Source organism: Siphateles boraxobius, unplaced genomic scaffold (assembly GCF_051911475.1).
Source record: "Siphateles boraxobius isolate OS27281-9 unplaced genomic scaffold, OSU_SipBor_1 54, whole genome shotgun sequence".
NCBI lineage: Eukaryota > Metazoa > Chordata > Actinopteri > Cypriniformes > Leuciscidae > Siphateles > Siphateles boraxobius.
This window is the reverse complement of record NW_027509180.1, coordinates 3329275-3352500: the sequence shown is the minus strand read 5'-3', so window position 1 is coordinate 3352500 and position 23226 is coordinate 3329275. Positions and strand designations below refer to the sequence as shown.

General features: G+C 39.5%; 2 protein-coding genes across 2 annotated transcripts in view; one reads left to right on the top strand and one right to left on the bottom strand.

Annotated features, from left to right (window-relative positions):
* LOC143714406 (uncharacterized) overlaps positions 1-23226 on the top strand; it is a 297700-nt gene that overhangs the window by 96077 nt on the left and 178397 nt on the right. The gene's annotated exons all lie outside the window — the stretch shown is intronic.
* LOC143714401 (uncharacterized) overlaps positions 15348-23226 on the bottom strand; it is a 66838-nt gene continuing 58959 nt past the window's right edge. The window contains exons 16-20 of the mRNA XM_077205511.1: positions 20392-20487; positions 20210-20308; positions 19883-19911; positions 17663-17719; positions 15348-17346 (exon numbers count right to left, since the gene is read on the bottom strand). Coding sequence (XP_077061626.1) covers positions 17077-17346; positions 17663-17719; positions 19883-19911; positions 20210-20308; positions 20392-20487 — 551 coding nt within the window. The 3' untranslated portion in view covers positions 15348-17076. The remainder of the gene's footprint in view (positions 17347-17662; positions 17720-19882; positions 19912-20209; positions 20309-20391; positions 20488-23226) is intronic.

Below are 23226 nucleotides of genomic sequence, written 5' to 3'. Positions count from 1 at the left end.
TACTGTGGAAACAAAGACACCTACATCTTGGATGCCCTCGAGGTAAGCTAAAACATATCAAAAATTAATTTCAAAGTGAACTATCCCTTTAAGGTACAAAGGGGCTTGTCACTGGGGCGGTACCTTGGATCAAATTTGTATCTTTGATAAAGGTACAATATTATTTGTTCCTTTATATTAAGGTACAGTTTTGTACCAGTAAAAGGTACCGCCCCAGTGACAAGGGTTTGTACCTTCTTTGGTACAAAAATTTACCTTTTTTTCTGAGAGTGTATGAGTTAACTTAATGAAATCTTTTAAATGTGAAAGTAAGAAATTGATCGATGGAAAGAAAATAGTGACATGTTTGCTAAATAAATAATCCAGTTAAAAGCCATTTGTGTTTTGTGGCTTTTGTGTTCATGGTTAAGTGCTAGTCTAATTTGAACTCCTGCTGAAAAACAAGAGAGCGAAAATGTTGCCTATAAATACTGGGGAACTGTGCATATATTTACAAGCACGGTGTAATTTTAAGTGATGCACCAAACTCATGCGGTGAAGATGCCACAAAAATACGGCGCTGAGAAAGAATCGGATTGAAAGCGCTCCCAAGAACCCCGGTAACCTTTGGAAACTTGTTTCCGCCACAGAATGAAAAATAAAAAAGGTAATTGCGACTTTTTATCTCACAATTCTGCCTTTATTTTTCAGAATTGCGAGATATAAAGTCAGAATTTCATGATATAAAATCACAATTGCGTGTTATAATGTCAGAGTTGCGAGATATAAAGTCAGAAATGCGTGATATAAAGTCAGAATTGCGTGATATAGCCTTCCCAGCGGGCACCTTGACATCAATTTAACATCAATATGACATCAAACATGATGTCAAAATGACGTCGCAAAATAGGTCAAAAATGAAAGTCATATTGACGTCAAAGTGTCAATGTCAATTTGATGTCAAGATTTTGACCTCTGCTGATGTGATTATTGAAGACACCTGATGTTAACAAGCAGAATCTCCAAAGGCGAAAATAACAATTTTAAGCCACCATTTTGGTGGTCAGTGTTTGCTTTAGTTGGGCTCTTGACCCCTAAATTATTAATATTTCAATTTTGTTTGGCTGATGTTAATGTCACTGCCAGATGAACATTGAGAAAAGGTGATCAGGTGGTGTTGGTTTTGTTTCGACATAATCATCACTTGACCTAAATCACTTGAGTCAAATAGAGTGTCTTTGCATTGTTAATTACAGCAACACTGTGATTCTATAGCAAACAATTATCAACATTATCCAAAACATTTTGTAAAAGCTGTTCTGATTGGAAGACTTTAAAACATTTTTTTATTTAGACACACTGACATCAATAATCAGCCTGTGAATCTCAACAATGGTGACAATAATAAGTTGCAGTGCATTCTGGGTGCCACCAATCAAAACTCATTCATGGCTCCCATCATGCTTTGCGGTATGAATAAATTATGATCTGATTTGTTTTAGTAATTTCCTTTACCTAATTGAATATTTTGTTTGTCACCATTGTTGAGATTCATACACTGATTCTAGATGTCTGTGTGTGCCTAAAATACATACTTGTTTTATCAGAACAACTATTAGGAGATCCTTTGGATTAAATTAAAAATGCAGGATTATATACTGTAAAATACCGTGATGCTATAATTACCAATATAAATCTCAATCAGAGATTAGACTCTAAATGAGTTCAGTGACACAGGTCAAATGATGATTATGTCATAACATAACCAACACCATCAGATCTCCTTTTATTTGTTCATCTGGCTGTTCACCACTCAGTTTCAGCAGCCAAACAAAATCTAAAGTTAAAAACTTTAGGGTCAAGAGCCCAACTAAAGACAACATTGATCACCAAAATGGTGGCTTAAAATTGTGATTTTCTCCTTCAGTGATTCTGCTTGTTAACATCAGGTGTCTTCAATATTGGCCAATCATCACTCAATGACATCAGCAGAGGTCAAAATCTTGACATCAAATTGACATCGACACTTTGACGTCAATATGACTTTCATTTTTGACCTATTTCATGACGTCATTTTGACATAATGTTTGATGTCATATTGATGTTAAATTGACGTCAAGGTGCCCGCTGGGTTATGTCGGAAGTCATTTATTTATAGTTAAACAAAACTAGATTAAATTATTAAAACAAAACCACATAACTGTGCTAGACATGAAACGCTCCGCTCTCCCCTAAACATTGTACATTTCTTATCTTCCAACCTTTAGACGGAATTATGTTTGACAATATAAAAAAAGACGAATAATCATTTATTAAACTGCTAAACAAAATCCATCCATCTTCCTCCGCTTATCCGGGGCCGGGTCGCGGGGGCAGCAGTCTGAGCAGAGAAGCCCAGACTTCCCTCTCCCTGGACACTTCCTCCAGCTCTTCCGGGGGGACACGGAGGCGTTCCCAGGCCAGCCGGGAGACATAGTCTCTCCAACGTGTCCTAGGTCTTCCCCGGGGTCTCCTCCCAGTGGGACGTGCCCGGAACACCTCCCCGGGAAGGCGTCCAGGAGGCATCCGGCGATCCGGAACAGATGCCCGAGCCACCTCAGCTGACCCCTCTCGATGTGGAGGAGCAGCGGCTCTACTCTGAGCTCCTCCCGAGTGACCGAGCTTCTCACCCTATCTCTAAGGGATCGGCCAGCCACCCTGCGGAGAAAGCTCATTTCGGCCGCCTGTATCCGGGATCTTGTCCTTTCGGTCATGACCCAAAGCTCATGACCATAGGTGAGAGTAGGAACGTAGATTGACCGGTAAATCGAGAGCTTTGCCTTACGGCTCAGCTCCTTCTTCACCACAACAGACCGGTACATCAACCGCATTACTGCAGAAGCTGCACCGATCCGTCTCTCAATCTCCCGTTCCATCCTTCCCTCACTCGAGAACAAAATCCCAAGATACTTAAACTCCTCCACTTGAGGAAGGATCTCTCCACCAACCTGAAGTGAGCAAGCCACCCTTTTCCGACTGAGGACCATGGCCTCGGATTTGGAGGTGCTGATCTTCATCCCAGCCGCTTCACACTCGGCTGCAAACCGTCCCAGTGCATGCTGAAGGTCCTGGTGTGAAGGGGCCAACACGACAACATCATCCGCAAAAAGCAGAGACAAAATCGTGTGGTCCCCAAACCTGACACCCTCCGGCCCCTGGCTGCGCCTAGAAATTCTGTCCATAAAAACTATGAACAGAACCGGCGACAAAGGGCAGCCCTGCCGGAGTCCAACATGCACCGGGAAGAAGTCTGACTTACTACCGGCAATGCGAACCAAGCTCCTGCTTCGGTCATACAGGGACCGGACAGCCCTTAGCAAAGGACCCCGGACCCCATACTCCCGGAGCACCCTCCACAGGCCGCCGCGAGGGACACAGTCGAATGCCTTCTCCAAATCCACAAAGCACATGTGGACTGGTTGGGCAAACTCCCATGAACCCTCCAGCACCCTGTAGAGAGTATAGAGCTGGTCCAGTGTTCCACGGCCTGGACGAAAACCGCACTGTTCCTCCTGAATCCGAGGTTCCACTATCGGCCGTATTCTCCTCTCCAGTACCCTGGCATAGACTTTCCCAGGGAGGCTGAGAAGTGTGATCCCCCTGTAGTTGAAACACACCCTCCGGTCCCCCTTCTTAAAAAGAGGGACCACCACCCCGGTCTGCCATCCCAGAGGCACTGTCCCCGACCGCCACGCGATGCTGCAGAGGCGTGTCAACCAAGACAGCCCCACAACATCCAGAGACTTGAGGTACTCAGGGCGGATCTCATCCACCCCCGGTGCCTTGCCACCGAGGAGTTCCTTGACTACCTCGGTGACCTCAGCTAGGGTGATGGACGAGTCCACCTCTGAGCCCTCAGCCTCTGCTTCCTCAATAGAAGACGTGACGGCGGGATTGAGGAGATCCTCGAAGTATTCCTTCCACCGTCCGACGACATCCCCAGTTGAGGTCAACAGCTGCCCACCTCCACTGTAAACAGCGTTGGTAGGGCATTGTTTCCCTCTCCTGAGGCGCCGGACAGTTTGCCAGAATCTCTTCGAGGCCAGCCGATAGTCCTTCTCCATGGCCTCACCGAACTCCACCCAGGCCCGAGTTTTTGCCTCCACAACCACCCGGGCTGCAGTCCGCTTGGCCTGCTGGTACCTGTCAGCTGCCTCAGGAGTCCCACAAGCCAACCAGGCCCGATAGGACTCCTTCTTCAGCTTGACGGCATCCTTTACTTCCGGTGTCCACCACCGGGTTCGGGGATTGCCGCCTCGACAGGCACCGGAGACCTTACGGCCACAGCTCCGAGCAGCCGCTTCGACAATGGAGGTGGAGAACATGGTCCACTCAGACTCAATATCTCCAGCCTCCCTCGGGATCCGGTCGTGGCTCTGCCGGAGGTGGGAGTTGAAGATCTCTCTGACAGGAGACTCGGTCAAACGTTCCCAGCAAACCCTTACAGTACGCTTGGGTCTGCCGAGTCTGTCCAGCCTCCTCCCCCGCCATCGTATCCAACTCACCACCAGGTGGTGATCAGTTGACAGCTCCGCTCCTCTCTTCACCCGAGTGTCCAAGACATACGGCCGCAGGTCAGATGAAACGACCACAAAGTCGATCATCGACCTGCGACCTAGGGTGTCCTGGTGCCACGTGCACTGGTGGACACCCTTATGCTTGAACATGGTGTTCGTTATGGACAAACTGTAACTAGCACAGAAGTCCAATAACTGAACACCGCTCGGGTTCAGGTCGGGGGGGCCGTTCCTCCCAATCACGCCCCTCCAGGTGCCACTGTCGCTGCCCACGTGAGCGTTGAAGTCCCCCAGTAGAACGACGGAGTCCCCAGTCGGAGCGCTTTCCAGCACTCCTCCCAGAGACCCCAAAAAGGCCGGGTACTCTGCACTGCCGTTTGGCCCGTAGGCACACACGACAGTGAGAGACCTATCCCCGACCCGTAGGCGCAGGGAAACGACCCTCTCGTTCACCGGGGTAAACTCCAACACATGGCGGCTGAGCTGGGGGGCTATAAGCAAACCCACAAATTTTGTTTTGCTAAACAAAATCCTGTACAATATCGCACAATTCTGACTTTATAACACGCAATTACGACTTTCCCAGTGGGCAATTGTTGTTAAAAAGACATCAAATTTATGTCAAAATCAACGTCAAGGAACAGGTCAAATATGCTAATCAAATTGACGTCAAAACCAATCCTTGACATTGATTTGATGTAAACTGAATGTCAAACATATTGAAATTGTGACAAGAAATTGTGACAACATGCCCCATAGGTGGAGTTGCCTACATTATAACATGACCATATGACTAAAATCTGATCTAATCAAAAAATATACAAGACAAACTAAAATATTTTCTCAATAAAATACTATTAACCTTTTCATATAAAATAATAGCATTTTTTAATTAATAAAAATGAACAATTTTTTTAATGTTTGACAGTGAACACACCGGAAAACACAGCTATACAACATAGTACAAAACATAATAATTAATAATTTCTGAACATTGACTCTCAGTCTTTGCTCACTTTTTCTCAATAAAATTTATAAAAGTATAGAATAGAATAGAATAGAATAGAATAGTTCTAATAGGGGCTCATTGTAACGCAGTGTGACTACATGCCCCGCCTGAGCAACTGTGATTTAAACCCGGCGAGTGTCTTCTGCTAGTTAGCGAAGCATTAAAGAACCATATCAACTGTTAAATAATAGTTTATCAAATGTAAACTAAAAAAATCAAATAATTTAAATAATTAAAATGATATCGTATTTGTCTAATTTTAAATAAACACCAATTATAAGTAAGAAATTTACTTTTGCTATGGTTAAATAAATGTTAAGTGATATCTTCCAAAGATTTCTGAATTTTGGCGCAATTTTTTATCTATATAGTGTTGATATAGCAATGCTGGCATGAACAGAAGCCCCGATGGTTATCACGTAATTCTGACTTTATATCACGCAATTCTGACTTTATATCACGCAATTCTGACTTTATATCACGCAATTCTGACTTTATATCACGCAATTCTGACTTTATATCACACAATTCTGACTTTATATCACGCAATTCTGACTTTAGATCACGCAATTCTGACTTTAGATCACGCAATTCTGACTTTATATCACGCAATTCTGACTTTATATCACGCAATTCTGACTTTATATCACGCAATTCTGACTTTAGATCACACAATTCTGACTTTATAATCACACAATTCTGACTTTATATCACGCAATTCTGACTTTATATCACACAATTCTGACTTTATATCACGCAATTCTGACTTTAGATCACGCAATTCTGACTTTAGATCACGCAATTCTGACTTTAGATCACGCAATTCTGACTTTAGATCACGCAATTCTGACTTTATATCACGCAATTCTGACTTTATATCACGCAATACTGACTTTATATCACGCAATTCTGACTTTATATCACGCAATTCTGACTTTATATCACGCAATTCTGACTTTATATCACGCAATTCTGACTTTAGATCACGCAATTCTGACTTTAGATCACGCAATTCTGACTTTAGATCACGCAATTCTGACTTTATATCACGCAATTCTGACTTTATATCACGCAATTCTGACTTTATATCACGCAATTCTGACTTTAGATCACACAATTCTGACTTTATAATCACACAATTCTGACTTTATATCACGCAATTCTGACTTTATATCACACAATTCTGACTTTAGATCACGCAATTCTGACTTTAGATCACGCAATTCTGACTTTAGATCACGCAATTCTGACTTTAGATCACGCAATTCTGACTTTAGATCACGCAATTCTGACTTTAGATCACGCAATTCTGACTTTAGATCACGCAATTCTGACTTTATATCACGCAATTCTGACTTTATATCACACAATTCTGACCTTATATCACACAATTCTGACTTTTTGACAAGCAATTCTGAGAAATAAAGTCAGAATTGCGAGATAAAAAGTCAGAATTGTGAGATAAAAGTCGCAATTATTATTATTATTATTTATTTAGTGGCGGAAACAAGCTTCTTGAGCGGCCTGAGTGTAAAATGGGTGTTTTAAAGATTGCCTCGGTTTTTATTAATTGGTCATATTTTGTTGAATGATTTAGTTGTTTATTTTGAGTTGTTTGGTTTTCTTTCTTCAAAGGATTTATCTTTTTCATGCAATTCCTGAGTGAGGGTGGATTTTAAAAAGGCAAGGCAAGGCAAGGCAAGTTTATTTATATAGCACATTTCATACACAATGGTAATTCAGAGTGCTTTACATAGAAGAAATTAAAATAATCAAAAGAAATCAGAATAATTAAAACAGTTTAGAATAAAAGATAAAATACAGAAATAATCAAATGAAATCAGAATAATTAAAACATAAAATAAAATACAGTGCAAACAGTCGGACGAACAGTGGTACAGTGCTCATTCACTAAATGCACAGCTAAACAGATGTGTTTTGAGTCTGGATTTGAATGTGACTACTGTAGGAGCACATCTGATCTCTTCTGGAAGCTGGTTCCAGCTGCGGCTGGCATAGTAGCTAAAAGCAGACTCGCCATGCTTAGAGTGAACCCTTGGTATTTCTAGCTGATGTGATCCTAATGATCTGAGTGATCTGTTGGGTTTATATTCACTGAGCATATCTGCAATGTATTGAGGTCCTAGGCCATTGAATGATTTATATACCAGTAATAATACTTTAAAATCAATCCTAAATGTAACTGGCAGCCAGTGTAAAGACCTGAGGACTGGTGTGATGTGTTCATATTTTCTGGTTCTGCTCAGAATCCTAGCAGCAGCGTTCTGTATGAGCTGCAACTGTCTTATGGTCTTTTTGGGAAGGCCAGTGAGAAGTCCATTACAATAATCCACCCTACTGGTGATGAAAGCATGCACAAGTTTTTCTAAGTCTTGACTGGAAACAAAGCATCTAACTCTTGCAATATTTTTCAGGTGATAGTATGCTGATTTAGTTATTGCTTTGACATGACTACTAAAACTAAGGTCTGACTCTAGAGTTACACCCAGATGCCTGACTTGATTTTTAGTTGTTTGACCCCTAGACTGAAGGTATGCGTTCACCTTGAGAACTTCATCTTTGTTTCCAAACGCAATGACTTCAGTTTTGTCTTTGTTTAACTGAAGAAAGTTTTGGCACATCCAATTGTTTACTTCATCAATGCATTGGCAAAGGGAGTCAATGGGGCTGTAATCCTTAGGCGATAGGGCTAAGTAGAGCTGTGTGTCGTCTGTTTAGCTGTGGTAAGCGATTTGGTTCTTTCTCATTATTTGGCTCATTGGGAGCATGTACAGTTTGAATAGGAGTGGCGCAAGAATTGAGCCTTGCTGGGCTCCGCATGTCATGGATGTCCACTCAGACTTATGATCTCCAATACTCACATAATAACCTCTGCCTCCTAAGTATGACCTGAACCATTTTAGGAATATCCCAGAAAGCCCGACCCAGTTTTCCAGCCTGTCAAGAAGTATTTTGTGATCAACAGTGTCAAATGCAGCACTGAGGTCAAGTAGTACCAGCACTGATAATTTGCCTGTATCAGTATTTAAGCGAATATCATTTATTATTTTTATGAGCGCGGTCTCTGTACTATGGTGCGGTCGGAAACCAGATTGAAAATGGTCAAAGTATCCATTCGAGCTTAAGAATTTGTTCAGCTGATTGAACACAACTTTTTCAATGATCTTGCCTATGAAAGGAAGATTTGAGATCGGTCTATAGTTGTTTAATATTGTCTTATCCAGATTGCTCTTTTTCAGGAGGGGCTTGACAACAGCAGTTTTCAGGGAGGTCGGAAAACTCCCAGAGAGAAGTGAGGCATTTACCACTTCTAGGAGATCTGCTTCTAAGCTGTGTAACACATTTTTGAAAAAAGATGTGGGAAGTGCGTCAAGAGCGCAGGTTGATGTTTTTAGGTGCTGTACGGTTTCTTCCAAAATTTTGCCATCAATTTCTTCGAAATCAGACATAGTGGCTACTTTCTCAGGCTGTTGTCTGATCTGCCTGACACCAGCGCAACTCAAGGATGAGCGGATCACCTTTCTGATATTATTGATTTTCTCAGAGAAGAAAGAAGCAAACTCACTGCACTTTCTCACTGAGAGCATTTCACTGGGAATCTGGCTTGGGGGGTTTGTCAGTCTCTCTACAGTAGCAAAAAGAGTGCGTGTGTTGTTTATATTGCTGTTTATAATATTCGAGAAGAAAGTCTGTCTAGCTTTGCTTAGTTCCTTATTGAAAGCATGGATGCTGTCTTTGTAGATGTTATAATGGACTACAAGTTTTGTCTTCCGCCACATGCACTCTGCTTTTCTGCATTGTCTTTTCATATTTTGCACTGCTGTTGAGTTTCTCCAAGGTGCTTTTTGTCTGCCACTTTTCTTCCTGACTTTCACAGGAGCAATATCATCAATTACACTCTTAACTTTTGAGTTAAAAGAATCAAGGAGAAAATCAACAGAGTCAGCAGATATGCTTGGTGTTAAAGATATAGCCTTCATAAATAGTACACTAGTGTTCTCATTTAAGCATCTCTTCTTGACAGACACATATCTAGCTTCAATGGCAGGAGAGATCAATATATCAAAGAAAATACAAAAATGATCAGACAGTGCTACATCCTTAATAACAATTGATGAAATGTTAAGACCCTTACTGATAAGTAAATCTAGAGTGTGTCCACGATTATGTGTGGGTCCATGTACATGCTGAGTCAGATCAAAAGTTTTTAAAACAGTTTTGATTTCTTTTGCCATATTGTTTTCTGCATTATCTATGTGAATGTTAAAATCTCCAGCAATGGCAAAGCAGTCAAACTCTGAGGAAATTGTTGATAACAGTTCTGTTAAGTTCTCAGCAAAAGCTGGAGAGTATTTTGGAGGCCTGTAAACAATGATAAGTAAAATGCGTGGAGCACCTTTTAACACAATACCCAGATATTCGAAAGACGGGTAATTCCCAAATGATATTTGCTTACATTGATAGAAATCTTTATAAAGAGCAGCTAAACCTCCGCCTCTTCTGACAGCTCTGCAGACACTCATAAAAGTACCCACTAAACAACATGATGTACAAAAGACGTCTTTTCAACGTCTTTGTCATAAAAGTCGGACGTTGAAAAGACGTCCACTGAGGAGCCAGAATGAAAGTCTTTCTTACGTCTTTTTTTGACGTGTTCTGCACGTCCGATCTAGACGTTCATGGACCCTCTTCGGACAAGGTTAAAAACTAGTTCAAATGTGGCCATTGGGGACATATTTTCAACATCATTTATGGTCTCATTTAGACAATTTATACTGTTTCTGGACCAAATAAACACTCAGGATGCATTAAATTAAAACTCATGTTTATATCAATGTAATTTCCTTACATTGTTTAGATGACGTTTAGATGTTGATGTTTCATTTTAAGTCACCATTGTGGTGATCAGTGTTTGCTTTAGTTGGGCTCTTGGTCCCAGTTCTTCTTAATTTAACTTTTCTTTTGCTGTTATAACTGTGTGTTTGTATAACACTATTATTTTGGAGAGAAAGCCAAGAAAATGTAATATCAGCTCCTTGTTGATGATGACAATATCAACACAAAGTGAGCATTTAAAGTTGTGTTTAGACTGTTGTCTTTATATCTGGCATTTATAACCACCAATCTTGTGGAACTGCATTATTTGGACCAGTACCATTAAAATGATCACTTACTTGAAGGTGGATAAAAAATTATGTTTACACAATGTTATGAGAAAATGTACCATATAGTCACACACAGACATCAAGATTTTGCGTATGATTCACAACAATGGTGACAATAAAAAGCTTCATGCTGCAATGCATGATGGGTAGCTTTCATAGTACAAAACATCCTTGATTCCCAAGCTTTTTTGTTTTGGTTGTCACCGTTGTTGAGAATCATATGCAAAATCTTGATGTCTGTGTGTGACTACTTGATGCACTTGCTCAAAACATTGTGTAAACATGCTTTTTTTATTCACCTTCAAATAAGTGATCATTTTAATGGTACTCGTCCAAATAATGCAGTTCCACAAGATTGGTGGTTATAAATGCCAGATATAAAGACAAAAGTCTAAACACAACATTAAATGCTCACTTTGTGTTGATTTTGTCATCATCAACAAGGAGCTGATGACAGCCGATATTACATATTATCTTTTTCTTTGCTTTCCCTGCCATAACAATAGCATTATACAAACACACAGTTATAACAGCCAAAGAAAAGTTAAAGTAAGAAGAACTGGGACCAAGAGCCCAACTAAAGCAAACACTGATCACCACAATGGTGACTTAAAATGAAACATCAACATCTAAACCTCATCTAAACAACGTATGGAAATTACATTGATATAAACATGAGTTTTAATTTAATGCATCCTGAGTGTTTATTTGGTCCAGAAACAGTATAAATTGTCTAAATGAGACCATAAACGATGTTGAAAATATTTCCACAATGGCCACATTTGAACTAGTTTTTAACCTTGTCTGAAGAGGGTCCATGAACGTCTATATCGGACGTGCAGAACACGTCAAAAAAAGACGTCATAAAAACTTTCATTCTGGCTCCTCAGTGGACGTCTTTTCGACGTCCGACTTTTGTGACAAAGACGTTGAAAAGACGTCTTTTGGACATCATGTTGTTTAGTGGGTAAAGTTAGGAGGGGCTGTTTCATTGAGGACTGTTGCACTGCAACTTTCTTCTAGCCAAGTTTCATTTAGCAACATAAAATCCAGGTTGTATATGGTTATTAAGTCGTTGACTAAAAGTGATTTATTTTTAAGTGAACGGATGTTTAAAAGTGCTAACTTAACAGTCTTACTTTTTGTCCCCACAGCAATCTTGGTATGTCGTGTAATAGGCACCAGATTAGATGGGTTTGCTGTACGGCTTTTGAAGGCCTTAGACTTTCTATCATGTAATCGAACAGCAATAGAAAAAGATACAGGCACACTGGGTTCCCGCTTGTTCTGTAAACATTTGAGAAAGTTATTGTTATCATAGAGGGGACCCGACACATATCACTGAGAGCTGGTATCAGTTGTTTTTGGTTCACCTCGAGCCGCTGGAGGAGGGTGTGGGCCCTGGCGCTGTGGCAGAGGCCGAAGAGCTCTCACAGGGGGAGGGAGAGGGCGAGCTGGGCCCGTAGGCTTTGGTGGTTGTGGGGCCTGGCGTTTTTTGGTTGGTATCTGGGGGCTCGCAGCAAAAGAGTGGGATAGTCTAGTTCCAGCATGCACCAGTTGTTCCATTTTCTCTGAGAAGCACAGAAGTGGAGATGCTGGAGAGAGTGATAACGTTTCCGGTGAGAGGAATTGTTGCTCTGGTGTTATTGGAGGCTGTAATATGCTGTCCTGGTTTCCCTGGCTGTTTTCCAGAAAGTCGTCCTTGGGTGCTGTATCTTGGAGCAGTGCTGGTATGTCACAGTCTGTCTGTGGTGAGCTCTGTGGGCAGGGCTCAGCTGAGATTGTGTCCGTGAGCAGAGGTTGTTGTGGCTGAGTGGTGTTATCACTGTCCTTGTGTGATGTGTCAACCGCATGTCCATTCAGGTGCTGAAGTGAAATCCTGTGGTCACTCATACTGTATCCAGGTGTGTGTGTGTGCCATTCAGGTTGAGTGGATTGGCACACATTGCAGAAGGATGACGGAGGGAGAAGTAGATATTGTCCTTTAGCACTCTTGAACCAAGTTTGTTTGGGTGGTGGCCATTCTGTTGAAACAGTTGCCTCTGACTCCAGAAAAGATTGAAGTTGTCAATAAAGTTCACTCCTTTTATATTGCAGGTTTTTTGCAGCCATGTATTAAGCCCAAGCAACCGTGAAAACCTGTTTGTTCCTCTTGCTGGGAGTGGTCCACTGATGGATGTTTGAACTTTCAGTCTTTTAAGTGTTTCAAAAAGTTAATTGAAATCCTTCTTAAGGAGTTCTGACTGTTCTCTATGAATATCATTCTTCCCCACATGAATAATGAGTCGATTTGCAGTCTTATGTTTCATCAGAATGTTCTGAAGTTCCCTGTTTACATCAGAAGTTGTTGCTTGTGGAAGGCAGCATGTTGTTGTATCCCTGCTATTAATCTTTCTGATTATGGAGTAATCAGTCCTCTATCAGAGTCCTGGGCCCGGCTGCGCTCTGAGCTGAGTGCCGCTGTCTGCTCGACCTTGAGCCCCAGTTAGCATCAGTGTTAGCTACAGGCTGATTCAGTCTGTTTGATCACATTCATCAAATTTGGTGATTCCTCATTCATTCCTCATTCATCTTCCTTTAAGGGAAGATGCAGATTCAGGGGAGAGATAGCTCGCGAGCGTCTCTTCTACCTTCGGCATTTCCCCATATCCGTGCTCTTTATATTGTGAAATAGAAGAGTAGTGTAGTGATTGTGCACTGTACACTCTATATGACACAGGTTTCTTCCATGATCTCGACACCTCAGTGTGGAGATCGGGAAAAAATGGAAGACTCAGGCGTTGAGATTGTGAACGAGAGGGCAGGAAGCGTTCGTCTAGTTTATTTTTTGAACGAATGTCCTGCTTATCTGCCGGCCAATCGATGTGTAATCTTTCGACAGCTCTCGTTACAACCTCAACGAGCTCCTCAAAAGCATGAGACTGAGGTGGCGAATCTTCAGGATCACGTGCATATGTCACCTAGTGACCAACGTTAAATTATAAACTCAGGTCCCAGCCACAGAAACCCAACAGACAGTCGAGGTTGCATACAAAAAAATACACTTCATTGATGGGCCAGCAAGCATAAAATAGAAACACTAATAAGTAGGAGAAAAAGTTCACTAAAATCAAGTCTCTGAAATCCTTTTGAGAGAGGTTAAGATTCAGTGACTGGGTAGCTTCTCAGTGGTTTGCTCCAGCTGTCCTCCCTCAAAACAGTCAAACGGACGCGTCCGGAGGGTCACGGTAGTCGTCAGACCCACAGGAAAAAGTTACGGTCCTCCAGGCAGCAAGCAGCGAGCGTCGAGGGAGGTTCGAAGATAGCCACTCAGTCTTCGAGACAACGCCAGAACCACAGGATGGGTATTGCCAAGGCTAAAAGCAAGCAACCACAATGAACACCAACACCACCAGTAGCAGAATAACACACATTCACACTGTGTGGTAAAAAAAATATAGTTACGGCCCTTCAGGCAACAATAGTGAGCGTTGAGGGGGGTTCAAGGGTAGCCACACTGTCTTCAGAACCACGCCAGGCACTGGAACCACAGGATGGATATTGCTGAGGCTAGGAACAAGCAACCACAATGAACACCGAAACCACAGATAGCAGAAGAACACGCATTCACACTGTGTGGTAAAAAAAATATAGTTACGGCCCTTCAGGCAACAATAGCGAGCGTTGAGGAGGGTTCAAGGGTAGCCACACAGTCTTCAGGACCACGCCAGACACTGGAACCACAGGATGGGTATTGCTGAGGCTAGGAACAAGCAACCACAGTGAACACCGACACCACAGATAGCAGAGGAACACGCATTCACACTGTGTGGTAGAAAAATATAGTTACGGCCCTTCAGGCAACAATAGCGAGCGTTGAGGAAATCCAACTGCAGTATACCGGTGTTCAAACAGCGAGGCCTGGGAACCTGGGCTTAACAGTTACAGAGCAGGAGCATGCATTGACCACAATGGCAGCCGATCAACCACCACCAAGCAAGACCTCTTTTTCTTCCAAAGGACCAGTTTTTATCTTCCTTCAACCCAAGCATGGCCAGCCGGTAAACAATTAGTTGGTAATTGAAATCATCAGCATCAAAGCAGAGGCAATAATAAAATTACTCAATGACAGGAAGTATCGCCCAAATATGGGTAAAAAGGTGGAGCATTATAACGAGTTATAATAAACTAATTTCATCACATTAGTAGGGTAGGAAGCACAGTCCAAATATGGGCATAGTAGTGAACAGGAAGCAGGATGCCAGGTTTGTCCATGAACGGATGTCTAAAAAGAGTCAAGTAGGGCAGATTAAGTAGTAGCCACAACAAAACCCACTACAAATTTGGTAGTGAATAACCGCACACAATGAATAAACCGCACAGTGAATAACCACTACCATTCAGAGTGGAAATATGTTCATGCACACAGTAAACACCATCACACATGATACACCACACACAGTAAGGCCCTAATGTCTCTTCCAATTAAAAACAAAAAAGTACTGGTTCAACCTGTGACACATAAACACTAACAACATCGATAACAAATGCAACACGCTCTTCTCTGCTCCTCAAACACATAAAAGATTACCCTTTATATACTGTATAAAGTGTTTCTTAAGTAAAGAAAACGCTATATTTATTCAGAGAGACAGTTCTTTATTCACCCTTGAATCGTAAATAAGCAGGAGTTTTGATATTACATGAAGGATCTGAGCTGCCGTCTGAAGGATTGAACATTCAGTCTCAGTGTTTCTGGTGTGAGTAAGAGACACACAACTGAACATTTACTGACTTCATGATCCTGAACTGTGATCCTGAGACTCAATCCTCAATCCATCAGGTCAAAGTTAAATATAACACTGATTTCTCTCTCTGTTAATGATCTTGATGGAGTTTAAGATCAAGTTTAATCTGTCCTGTTGAAGTTGGTTAACAGCTAGAATTAGTTATAAAAGCAAATCACTGTTACATGAATACAAAGAACAAGTGCAATGACAGTTAAACATCCTGCATATATTTACAGCTATTCACAAAACCAAGAAAACGTACATTAGAAGAAAACGGTCTCAGTAACAATGCAGAATGAGATTGAGCTCTTAAATCAGTCAGAAGTTTCTCAGGAGTGTTTTTCTCTGACTGTTGATTATGCTTGTGACACTACTGAATCCAGCTGAGATTTACTCCTACTAGTGTCCTGGGGCCTCATTTATAAAACTGTGCGTAGGATCCTTACTAAAAGTGTACGTGCGCCAGAAAGCCAAAAATGGCATACGCAAAAAAATATTCAGACTTATAAAACCATACGTACGCCAGAACCTGCGCAGAATTCACTTTATAAATCCCAGTCAGCGGAAGATTGTGCGTCTCCTTCCCGAAACAACCATATATGGAGCTTACAACGCCTAGTTTTACTATGCATATCCTCATCTGCATATCATTTGCATATCCATGTGATAACATGTTTAACGGTACAAGACATTAGGAAAATATGAAATGCGGATGTACTGTCACATTAGTTACATAAATAAAAATAAAGTAGCCTATCCTTGCCTTGTTTTTGAATAAATAAATCAAATAGTGTAAAATACAATTCAGAGAAAGTTTTTCTCAATCTTTTCCACTGGCCAAGGAGTATTTTTAATTGATTTAAGTTTTTAATGGAAACAGATAGACCTTGTTGTGCATTATTTGCACAAAACTATTTTCTCAGACAATCTGCTATTATCATGATAAGCAATTATCTATGTAGTTAAACATTAAAACACAGCACGCCAGAGGAAAAGTGTTCGAAAGCATTGCATCCACAACAAATATTTCTATTTATTGAATATAAAAAATGTTGTAGCTTCTCAGTAATGATTTCATGTAATTATTTAATCTAAATGTTTACATCAGAAGTAAAACAAAGTTTAAATCATTCTTTTATTTATTTAAACTGTTATTGTGAACATGAACTGTATTTATGATTAGGACTTATAATGAAGATTTACGGTTTTAGATGCGTTATGCTATGCGTCAGTTTCACTACACGTCCCAACGCACTCGCTGGCGCGGACATTTAAGAAAGGGATGGATGTTTGCTTCATGTGATAGGCTTGGTGAGTGAAATTATATTTGTATTATCTTTCTGTATATGTATAATTTTCTTTAGATTTTCTGTCTAAAAGTGACCAAAAAGACATGTAACTCCAGCTCACCGTCGGTGTCGCCAAACTGCTCCATCTCCAAAACGTTCGTACGCATGGGTCAGAGTTTGCGTGCAGGTGCGAAAATTTTCCCGTCAAGTTTGTTTTTATAAATCAAAACTTGTGCGTCGGAAGTGGAGTACGCCTCGTTCAGGGCCTGTTTTGTGCGTACACAATGGTTATAAATGAGGACCCTGATCTTCCTTCAGTAGAGGCTTCATCTCATGAAATTCTGCTGGGTTCTGGATCTGGTTCTGGTTCTGGATCTGGATCTGGTCCTGGTCCTGGTTCTGGTTCTGGTTCTGGATCTGAATCTGAATCTGGTTCTGGTTCTGGATCTGGTTCTGGTTCTGGTTCTGGTTCTGGTTCTGGATCTGGTTCTGGTACTGGTTCTGGTACTGGTTCTGGTGTGATCCACTAGCTGTAGTTTCATCCGGACCTGCTGCATTCTGTGTTCAGAATAAGAGAGAATGTTTTAACATGTATTTTCAACAGTATCACAGCAGTGTTTCTCAATCCTCATAGAAAACACTTCACAGCTTTACAACATAAAAGCATTTGCTGTTTTTAAGTTGAAGTTGAAGAGCAGACGATCAAGATGTGGTATTACTGACATTACAGGTTTTACAGGCTCAATTATCTGAAATGGTCTGAAATGAAATAAAGGAAAGTGCTGATGTTCTCCAGGAGGAATGAGAAACACTGATGATCTACACAACATCTCTGGAGAAAAGTGTTCAAATCCACAATGATTCTGACGCTAACCTGAGATTCCTGATTCTGAGATCCAGCGGCTCGAGCTCGACGAGACTTTATTGCCTTCTGTGTTCAAGACAAGACACTTCATTTACACACACATCTTCACTAATGCATTAATATACACAGATCTTCACTAATGCATTAATACACACAGATCTTCACTAATGCATTAATATACACAGATCTTCACTAATGCATTAATATACACAGATCTTCACTAATGCATTAATATACACAGTTCTTCACTAATGCATTAATATACACAGATCTACACTAATGCATTAATATACACAGATCTACACTAATGCATTAATATACACAGATCTTCACTAATGCATTAATATACACAGATCTTCACTAATCCATTAATACACACAGATCTTCACTAATGCATTAATATACACAGATCTTCACTAATGCATTAATATACACAGTTCTTCACTAATGCATTAATATACACAGATCTTCACTAATGCATTAATAAACACATATCTTCACTAATGCATTAATATACACAGATCTTCACTAATGCATTAATAAACACATATCTTCACTAATGCATTAATATACACAGTTCTTCACTAATGCATTAATATACACAGATCTTCACTAATGCATTAATATACACAGATCTACACTAATGCATTAATATACACAGATCTACACTAATGCATTAATATACACAGATCTTCACTAATGCATTAATATACACATATCTTCACTAATGCATTAATATACACATATCTTCACTAATGCATTAATATACACAGATCTACACTAATGCATTAATATACACAGATCTTCACTAATGCATTAATATACACAGATCTACACTAATGCATTAATATACACATATCTTCACTAATGCATTAATACACACAGATCTTCACTAATGCATTAATATACACAGATCTTCACTAATGCATTAATATACACATATCTACACTAATGCATTAATATACACAGATCTTCACTAATGCATTAATATACACAGATCTTCACTAATGCATTAATATACACAGATCTACACTAATGCATTAATATACACAGATCTTCACTAATGCATTAATATACACAGATCTTCACTAATGCATTAATATACACAGATCTTCACTAATGCATTAATATACACAGATCTTCACTAATGCATTAATATACACAGATCTTCACTAATGCATTAATATACACAGATCTACACTAATGCATTAATATACACATATCTTCACTAATGCATTAATACACACAGATCTTCACTAATGCATTAATACACACATATCTTCACTAATGCATTAATATACACAGATCTTCACTAATGCATTAATATACACAGATCTTCACTAATGCATTAATATACACAGATCTACACTAATGCATTAATATACACAGATCTTCACTAATGCATTAATATACACAGATCTTCACTAATGCATTAATATACACAGATCTTCACTAATGCATTAATATACACAGATCTTCACTAATGCATTAATATACACAGATCTTCACTAATGCATTAATATACACAGATCTACACTAATGCATTAATATACACATATCTTCACTAATGCATTAATACACACAGATCTTCACTAATGCATTAATACACACATATCTTCACTAATGCATTAATACACACAGATCTTCACTAATGCATTAATATACACAGATCTTCACTAATGCATTAATACACACAGATCTTCACTAATGCATTAATATACACAGATCTTCACTAATGCATTAATATACACATATCTTCACTAATGCATTAATATACACAGATCTTCACTAATGCATTAATATACACAGATCTTCACTAATGCATTAATATACACAGATCTTCACTAATGCATTAATATACACAGATCTTCACTAATGTTTTTCTGTTTTTTACACAGTTATTTAAAGGTGCAGTCAGTCATTCTGTCCACATTTAGAGGAAAGAACTTGAATCTGATATAAATCATGTAGAGTCGGGAAGAATCAGTTTTATTTCTCTCTTGGCTCATGTGTGTCTGTATAAAGACTTCAGTCTCATACGCGCCAGAGAAACATGAATATAAAATCACTGAGTGCACCTTTAACATGAAGTGAAACCGCAGCTGAATTAATAATATCTAATTCATGTTACGACCCGGCTCAAAGTCATAACATAAAGAGGACAATTCACAAAATGGGTTTCAATATAGAAAATATAATTTTATTTAAAGTTAAATATGAAATACTAACCTGACATGACTGTAGACACGGTTTGATCCCTGTGAGTTCAGAGACGGAGGAGGAAAAGAGATTTACAGGATTATTCAGATTCAAAACACTTCAGACTGTATAATAGAGGAGTCCTGATTTAACAAAGAAAAATTAAATAAACCTGTTTAATCAAACAGTCAATAAACACACGTGTGAGATTCATCAATCATCACAACACAAAACTCATTCATTACTATTGGTCACATATGTTTTTAAATGAAAATCCCTTAAATAAATACGAGAGGCACCAAAACACCTGAAGTGAATGTATTAATGTAATTGTCTTTAAGTTGAGGTTATACTCACAGGGTTCAAATACCAGTAAAATCATGAGAAATAAAGTGAAGATGAATTCAGAGGAAAAGACGATGATCCTCATATCTCCAACGGCACCTTCACCATTAACTGAGGATGAGAAGAACAATATAATGTGTGTGTTTTTACCAGAAAGCTCAGATATAATATAAGTGATGTTGAAGTGTTCTCGCCTGTTTTCAGAATCAGTTCAGTCATCAGAGCAACAGCGTTCAGTAAAACTACACCGACTGATCCAAACACATACACAGGAACAACACGGAGAAGATCTGGAACATACAATAATACAGTTTCATTTCTTCACCATTAGAGGAAATAATACAGTTTCATACCTTCACCATTAGAGAAAATAATACAGTTCCCTTTCGTTGTCACTCCGAGTTACGTCGGATGACGGCGAATGGGGTTTCGCTTAGAACACCTATCGACTTCGAGTATTACAAAACGAGCCAATGGCAAAGAAATGCCATGGGTCTGCGGAATTTGCATAGCGTATCTCCGCCCCACCTCGTGGGTATAAAAAGGAGGACGCCGGCAACATGCAGATATGTTTCTTCGCTTCGGAGCCAAGAGTGTCTCTTCACTCCACAGCCATTTCTGACTTCATTCTACGAGACGAGCCTCTCTCCGGTGTTGGTGTGACGGCGATCTGCAGTGAGTTCACACTGCCTGCTGATCTGTGCAGTGATCTGCCAGTGAGTGTGTTTCTCCCTGCTCGATTCAACATCGCAGAGTTTTTTCTCCTCTCACAAAAGAGCTTGCACGCTGCACGTCTTTTTAAAGACAGCTTGCCCGTGCATTTCTGGTTACGGTCGACTCATTTCATATATTGATGGGCACATTCTCTGCTCTGCGCGCTTGGGCTTGATCACGCTGGAGCAGTCGATTTACAATGCTAATGACCATGGAAATGCGTCGTTACAGTCTGTAAATATCTCTTAAGCAATCACTAGAAAGACTTTCTGTTAATAAAGTATCTGGTAAGAATATATTCTACATTAACAATGCATTAAATCACATTACACATTAATAAACCACAATAAAAAACAAATTAAGTGATGTCTCAAATCAAGTGAATGACGAGTCATTGGACAGGCGTCCAATCACAACTGACTTCCGGAAAATGCGCTCGGTTATTATTGGCATTGTTTTGCCGCCATATTATGAATAAAGCAAAAAAGCTGTCGGGGGCTAAAAATAGAAAAAGAAAGAGGGAAAATGAGATGGCATGTCAAGGGATCCGACAGCAGCTAAATAAGTGGATGGCGAAAGGCAACAGGTAGGATTTAAAGTGTGACGTCTGTGCTTGGAGGAGGCTTGCAAATATGTTAACAGACTAACGTTTGCTAACACTGGGAATGTAGCAGCCAGAGCTAGCTAGCTTAGAATATGCAAAACCGAGGTTGCTGAGCTGAAAACTTAAAAATATAAGGTAGCATATGTACAATAAATGACAAGAATCTTGAAAACAACTAATGCAATATCTCTGGTTTACCATGGAATCATGAATAGATTTGCTACCAAATAGTAGCAAATTATTTTGCTACTATTTAGCAAAATAATTATTTTGCTACAAATATTAATGTTAACAGACTGGCAAGTGTTTGCTAACTTAATGCAAAATAAAATTGCTGATATCTACATTTAGATTTTGGTTAAACCCTATGGTACCAATCCCATGCATGACATATCTCAATTGTATTAAAGTAAAATAATAACTGGTAAATATAAGGTAGCATGCACAATAAATGATTAGAAGTTGGAAAACATTACTTATGCCATAAGGCTGGTTTATCATGGAAACAACTAGATTTAGTTTTACCATTAACGTTAGCTGTTCATGTTAGCTGTGCTGTCAGACATACAGGCTATAGTTACATCTGTTGGGTGACATGGAAGCTGTAATTAGGGTCACATCTCCTTCTCTCTTTAAAGATCTGTGCTATATATATATATATATATATATATATTTTTTTTTATATATATATATATATATATATATATATATATATATATATGTGTGTGTGTGTGTGTGTGTGTGTGTGTATGTTTGCAACTGTTTATTCTGTAACTTTTTATTATTTGTTAACATTGTTAATAATATATATATATATATATATTTTTTTTTTTCCCTTTATTTATTTTTAAACAGGGACAATGCAAAATATACATTAACCTTAAGAGGAGAGATGCATTTTACCAGGTTATAGCACTTGTGCTAATTTTCACCTGTAGTCCCTGGGCAGGCTGATGTCAACAGATACACATATTAATAAAATCATTCCTCTCAAAAACAGCACAAAAAACACAATAAAAGAAGAAGAAAAAGAGTCACACCCTTCATTCATTCTTCAACATTCATTTACAAATACCCTCTCACATACACGTCAATTACAATACATTATGCAAGCATGTTTGTTTTAAAAGAAGCCATTTTTTGGCCCGATCTGAAAAAGTGCTAAAATGTACACGTGGTCAGCTCCGTTGGCAACTGATTCCATTGTCTGATGGCCACACATGAGAAAGCTGAGCTGCCGAATGCTGTTTTACACTGAGGAATCCTACACTCGCCCCGGACAGTGGATCGAGTGACTCTATACTATGTTTTTTAAGAATATGACAATGATGAAACAACCTAGATTTCTTGTCATGAATCTTAAGAGATCTTTTGTACAATGATTCCAGGGACCTTAGTGCTGTTTTACATGCTTGTGACCAACTCGTCATGCAGTATCGAAAGTGCGGAATTATCATCGCATTCAGATATAAATTAGATGCATCTATGGTCAAAGAGTTCCTAATATATCTAAAATGTGCTATGTTCATTTTCAACGTGTTGGTTATCTTTTTAATATGTTTTTTAAAATTTAAATTTGGGTCAAGAATGACTCCTAAATATTTAATTTGGTCAACCCTTGAAATTTCCTGACCCTCAATAATAATTTTTGGTTCAGTTTTACATAGCGAGGACTTGCGGCGGTTTGTGAAAAACATAGAAACTGTTTTGT